Genomic DNA, 6,539 nt, shown 5'->3' on the forward strand with positions numbered 1-6,539 from the left:
CTAAAGAAGATATATGTAAGTAAAATGATTGTTATGCATACTGTCTGATATGGTGTGGAATGCTGCAATAAGGTGGACTATTTACCATTCTTAGAGTTGATGTTATTATTCAGTTTTATTTATGTATTTTTATATTCAACCTAAGAGAGATTAAGCAAAACAACTTGATATTGTATTAGACCATAAAGCACCATTGACTAAGTTTCAGTGTGCAGGATTTCTGTACATTCCTCCTGACTGTGTTTGATGATGTCACAAAAGGGGTCTATGACGACATCAGCATAGCTTGGGTTACAGTTGAATTTCAGTATATGACGATTTGTATGGGGTTCAGTCTGTACAGACACTTTTACAAGCAGGATGCTATTCTGAATCTGTACGTACCTTCATGTGCCCTTGTCATTTAACATGCCACTGATTCTTACTTGTATTCAGAAATTGATTCATAATTTATTAGATATTTAACATAATGATAAAATGTTATCCATCATAAACTAAATGGTTAATTGTCCTGCCAAAATAATCAGTTAGATATGCTTTGATTATGTTAATTTATTGAGCTTGATTATGAAACAATCTGAATAGCCTACACATTGTTGTGTTACTCGATGAACAGAAAAATATATTTACAAGCACAACATTTTAATTTGATTAAAATATATATATATATATATATAAATGTATTTGACATTTAGGGAAAGAATGTAAAAGACATCCTTCGGTAGGTATGCGCTTCAGTTTTACAACTGTCTATCTCTGGTCATAATATGCGTTCCTTTATTGATTCGTAAATCTTTTTCTGATTAACATATAGGCTAATTAGGCGACGTTTCAACTTTTCCGTTAGGCTACTGCCTTTTACATAGGTTTCACAGTCACTTACTTTCTTATTACTAGTGCATAGTGCCCGTGATGCAGTTGGTGATGACATTTATTCACAGTGGTTTTGGTACCTATATTTTTCAGATCACAATTGAAACTAGAAAGGGTACAATTTCTGGGGAAATTGTAGGGTGTGCTTGCTTGCGTCGGTTGCAGGTGGGTCCGTCCCTTTAAGTTTTTCTCTTCTAGTGAAATGAGAGAGGTTCTTAATACGGACCAATCACAGCCAAGGGGTTTCCGTAAAATGACGGACGGACAGACTGATAGTCAGGAAAACCAGGAGGTGCACGTAGAGCTCTCCGAGGGGCACGGAGAGGGAATTTCTCGTCGGAGAGGGCGTTCCCTGTGTCCTTCTCCGTAAAAACGGAGAAGTATAAATCGGCCTTTAAACCGTGCAACGGATCGTAAATTCCAATAGAAGCAACGTTATCGAGACCAAGAGGAACATTTTGACACCGCCGTTTTCTATGTAGTCCAAATATTGACTGATCCTTAGGAGTGGGAAAATAATAATAATAAGATATATGTGAGAGAACAAAGGTTGTGCCCTTGCCGAAGGCAAAGCACACCCAATTCTCTGTCAACAGTACTTGTTCAACCTCCACATCTATTCTAGTCAAATTGCCAATGCTGTGGCAGCCTACATTCATGCAAATGAATATGTAGCCTTCATTTGTATGTTTCCTACGTTGTAAATTGCTCATGTTATAAAAATGTACTATATTGGTTCTCTGTTCAAATTCATAACAGTCATTACACGCACAATGGTTGAACCAGTTGTCATTGTAGCCTTGGCCTAATTCAACATACAGCGCGTGTACATTTGCAATGTAGGCTACTGGCAGTTTTGAATTCAGTAAACACATTCATTTATGTAACAATTAACTGATCTATATCTGAAAGTATATCCACTTTATATTGTCGTTCTGTTCGCTAGCCAGACCCTTTGAAAGCCACTAAACAGACATCCCAACCTGCAGACACTCATTTCCAGGAGGTGGCTCCCTCCTTCCCTCCCTCTCCCCTCTCCCACATGAATTTTGCAGTGCCCGGTTCTTGAGATGAGTGGAAAACTTAACCCATTTATTTTGTACACACACCCCTGATGGGCTTGCATCCCTGCATTTTTACACGTACAAGGTAAGAATATAATGGAACGAGTACATATGTACCAGTATATGTATAATAATACACTACATGCACACACAAACACTACCCTACACATGCATGGAATTGTAATTAATTTTTTTAAATTACATTTCATCCCAAGAGATTTGTGAAAATGGGTACCAATAATATTCCATTCCACCATGATTATTTGAAGGGTAGTAATAGGGGAAGCGTTTATGGTGTTCAGTATGGAGGATTATAGGGGCCAAAACTAAATACACACAATTAAATAATTGAATGAAACAATGGTTCAGTGTTGTTCATAACCATTCTGCGGTAAAATCTATTTAGGACTCGGCATTAACGCGTCTCAACGACCTTTCATGTCCGTCACCTAACTTAATATAACCTACTTTGCAGTATGGACATACTGCGCTTTAAAGTCGAGTGGGTGGCTCTTAAAAGAGCCTTTGGGATTTGACAGCGACAGTTGTAACCTAAATTACTTTGTTTTAACGGCTTTCTCGGTTTTCTTGGGCAGAAGGACTGCCTGGATGTTAGGCAAAACTCCACCCTGAGCAATAGTGACTCCTCCAAGAAGTTTGTTCAGCTCTTCGTCGTTGCGGACGGCCAACTGCAGGTGACGAGGGATGATACGAGTCTTCTTGTTGTCGCGGGCAGCATTACCAGCCAACTCAAGAATTTCAGCAGTCAAGTACTCGAGAACTGCGGCCAAATAGACCGGTGCACCAGCTCCAACACGTTGAGCATAGTTGCCTTTGCGGAGAAGTCTATGCACTCGGCCCACGGGAAACTGGAGACCGGCGCGTGATGATCTGGTCTTAGCCTTAGCCCTGGCTTTGCCTCCTGTTTTGCCTCTTCCGCTCATGATTTACTATCAATATGATTCAAAGATAATACTATATGGATGTCGCACCACATGTATATACTCCTCTAGAACTGCATCTCATTGGCCATTAGGTCGGTGCGGTCCTATCCAATCGGAGAAAGGTTATACTTTGCTTCCTTCTTTCCCGGTGGCGATGCGCGCGCACATTCATGAGCCAGCTTGTCACCGACTGCCCTTTCCTCTGCTCCGCGCTTATGCTTGAGAACTTGATTTGAGGATTTTCAAACCTTAACCGATTTAAAAGGACTCCGCTCCCTCTAGTGCATTACAGAGGTCCTGTAGTATGGTAAAAGACCGACCGGGTAAGGGAAGTTGAGGAGGCGGGAGGTGAAGCGTACGAGCGTTTAACTTGCGTAGCTAGTCAAGAAAGAGATCCCGCCTCAACGTTGTGAAGAGCGGGAGGCGTGCCTTATACATTTGCATCCCACCCTTTAGATAAATTAAGAACTGCGCGTCTATGAGCTACTATAGTCAATACGCGTTGATAGTAAACCATGCCAGAGACAGCAAAGTCCGCGCCCAATAAGGGATCCAAGAAGGCCGTTTCTAAAACTGCCGCAAAAGGCGGTAAGAAGCGTAGAAAGTCTAGGAAAGAAAGTTATGCTATCTACGTGTACAAAGTGCTAAAGCAGGTCCACCCTGATACCGGCATATCTTCCAAGGCGATGGGAATCATGAATTCTTTCGTCAACGACATTTTTGAGCGCATCGCTGGCGAATCTTCTCGTCTGGCTCACTACAACAAGCGTTCAACCATCACCTCCAGGGAGATCCAGACCGCCGTGCGCCTGCTGCTCCCGGGTGAACTTGCCAAACACGCCGTCTCCGAGGGCACCAAGGCGGTGACCAAGTACACCAGCTCCAAGTAAACGGATGCCATTTGACAATTCTGTAACACCCCAAAGGCTCTTTTAAGAGCCACTCACTATATTTATAAGATGGATGTTCCATGGTGCTTGCAATTGCAAACGTAGTGATTTTGCTATGAGTAGCCTATAGGGGACACATACAAGTTGGACCCTATGCAAATATTTGACCAATTATGACCGTATTACTCACCATCATGACACTGATTGCTCTCAGGGTTATGTAGTGATGTGAAGTTTGGACCATCTTACTGACAAGTCTTTGTCTTTCAGTGAAATTAACAGATCTTTCCAAATAATTTCATACCAGTGATTCACATGTCTGTTCATATAGCCCCATCTGTTTATTTTTCTTCTGGATGTGTACAATTTGGCCAGATCCAGATGATCAAAACCAACTTTGGTAGCTTGGTGGTGTGATTGTGATCTTTGGTTTTTCTTCACACCTACTTTTGCATTGGCATTCATGGAGGGAAGCATCAGTACCCTAGTTTTCCCTTTGCCATAAACATTCATGGGAAGCCCATGAAAGCCAAACCCTAAACTTCTTGATTTATTTTCCTTTTTTAGAATCAGAATCTGTTTTATTGCCAAGTAATAAACAGACAAAGCCAACCATGTCCAACTATGGCCTAGATAACAGCATTATTGTGATGGCAAGGATTGGGTGACATTAATAGCTTCTAGCAATTACATCAATATACTCAGCTATGTTCTCGGTCATGAACAATGTATTGTCGCCACCTAAACAAAGAAACAGATTACATAGAACATTTGTAGATTATTTTGATACTTTATTTAACTAATTTAAAGGAAATATTTTTGTAAAGAAATGTACATTTCTATAACTTTCTTCCATTCCAAAAGAGATGCCCTTATTTGAGGTGATTGCACAGAATTACATCACATCAGACCTGAGAATAAAATACAATTTACATATTTAAAGTCAATGTAAACAAAGCCCCACCAACTGCTGACAACTTTTAGCATCAATTTAAAATGAATACCCTACTGTATATGCATTACTAAATGTTGATTTATCAAATCAATAAAATATTTTAATCAACAATAATACCACAACGTTACATTAGTTTTCAAAACATATGAGCTTTTCTTATCTAAATGCAGTAATTTCTTTATGCTTTATCAACATAATGGCTGTGCCAGAGTATCAAGTGTTTCGGTAGACCTCAGGAAACTTCTACAGTATATTGTTTTTGTTTCTTTACAGATTAGAGGTAGACTTCAGACAATATCATCTCTCATCATCCCTCTCATACGTATAAACTAGGATGGCAATATTTGATGAAACTGAATTTAAGTACTTAAAGGGATACATGTGTAATTTGTTCATTGCCTATATAATAACAATAGTGACAATAGTGATTTTTTTCTTCCAATGCTTTCAGATGGCTTGGCAGGGTCGGCTCCAAGGGAGGGTCATTGACGGGCAATGCCACCCAAAATGGAATGCTGTTCTATAAGAGAGATATATACAAAATGCCCTCTTGTGGAAACCAAATGCATCCGATTCATTCTGGAGCTGAGCCTGTGGCTAGGACTATGATTACATATTTTGAAAGGGCTATGGCATAATCAGCAGGCTTGACTAAGAGCTCTATTAATATGAGCCATAATCTATCTGGCCATGTATCTGGCAAATCTAAAGGTTTGACACAAACAATTAAATCAATCCGATATCTGTGGCAGTCACACGACTGTAATAAACACGACCAATCATTAAGATTGGACTGGCACTAATGATTTGGACGGCATTATGACTGAATTACTGGTTACTAGTCTATCTACCTCCCGCAGTAGTCAGCGCGTTGATGTGTTTTGGAGTGGCTTTAAAGGGAGGGGTGGGATATTTGGGTGTGCTTTGCCTTCGGCAAGGGCACAACCTTTGTTCTCTCACATATATATTATTATTTTTTTAATTTAATTTTTTATTTCTTTTTGCCCCTCTAAAACTCAGTCAATATTTGGCCTACATAGACAACCTAGGTGTCAAAAGTTTCGTCTTGGTAGCGATTGAGTTGCTTCTATTGGAATTTACGTTCGGTTGCATGGTTTAGGCTCAAGTTAAGTTTTTGTGGCAAAAAGTGAAGCTAACGGTGGCTAATTTGCTAGCCAGTCACTGACGTTCCTAACGTCACTAACGTCACGAAAACACGCGTGACTACCTTTGGCAGAACATTTGTTTCGCATCTGTTAACTTGGGGGATAGCTAGGCTAACTATAGCTTTACTGCAAGGCAGTTACAGAAACGCCACACGCAAAGAGGCCAGGGTGATAACTATTTACTCATTTTACTTTGTGATATGACACACAATTGTGATGTGTAATGTACAATATAAGCTGATATTATTAAGGAAGTACATCTACTTTCGGAAACAGTAGTCTACTATTTCACTGAAGTATTAGCATCATGACATTAGCCTGTATTGCCCGGGCAACACATACTACAGTGGTCTATGATGTATCTGTTTTCAATCGTTAAAATAAACATTCCTCACATATACATTTTCGTTGTCGGATTTATTCTGACATTAGTAAACGATTTGTTGGTGAAATTACCATTACCTGTGGTTTCAAACCAGTGTAGCTCACTGCAACGCTGTAGCTTACGCGAGACACACTACAAAAACATCTACACAGCTGTTTGGGAAGTCAAACGGCGACAGAACATGTTCGGCACTCCCCTTACTTAAATCAAAAGTCTATCTAACTACTAACCTGAACTTCATTGCCACAGCCTAAACGTTGTC

General features: G+C 40.0%; 2 protein-coding genes across 2 annotated transcripts; one reads left to right on the top strand and one right to left on the bottom strand.

Moving 5' to 3' along the window:
- Positions 1-1,950: 1,950 nt before the first annotated feature.
- LOC136965360 (histone H2A-like) lies at positions 1,951-2,889 on the bottom strand. The gene has a single exon (XM_067259487.1). It carries the CDS (start codon positions 2,879-2,881, stop codon positions 2,495-2,497), a length of 387 nt encoding a protein of 128 aa, XP_067115588.1. The 5' UTR covers positions 2,882-2,889; the 3' UTR covers positions 1,951-2,494.
- Positions 2,890-3,396: 507 nt separating this feature from the next.
- Positions 3,397-3,771, top strand: LOC136965361 (histone H2B-like). The gene has a single exon (XM_067259488.1). It carries the CDS (start codon positions 3,397-3,399, stop codon positions 3,769-3,771), a length of 375 nt encoding a protein of 124 aa, XP_067115589.1.
- Positions 3,772-6,539: the final 2,768 nt, after the last annotated feature.

Source organism: Osmerus mordax, chromosome 21, assembly GCF_038355195.1.
Source record: "Osmerus mordax isolate fOsmMor3 chromosome 21, fOsmMor3.pri, whole genome shotgun sequence".
Lineage (NCBI taxonomy): Eukaryota > Metazoa > Chordata > Actinopteri > Osmeriformes > Osmeridae > Osmerus > Osmerus mordax.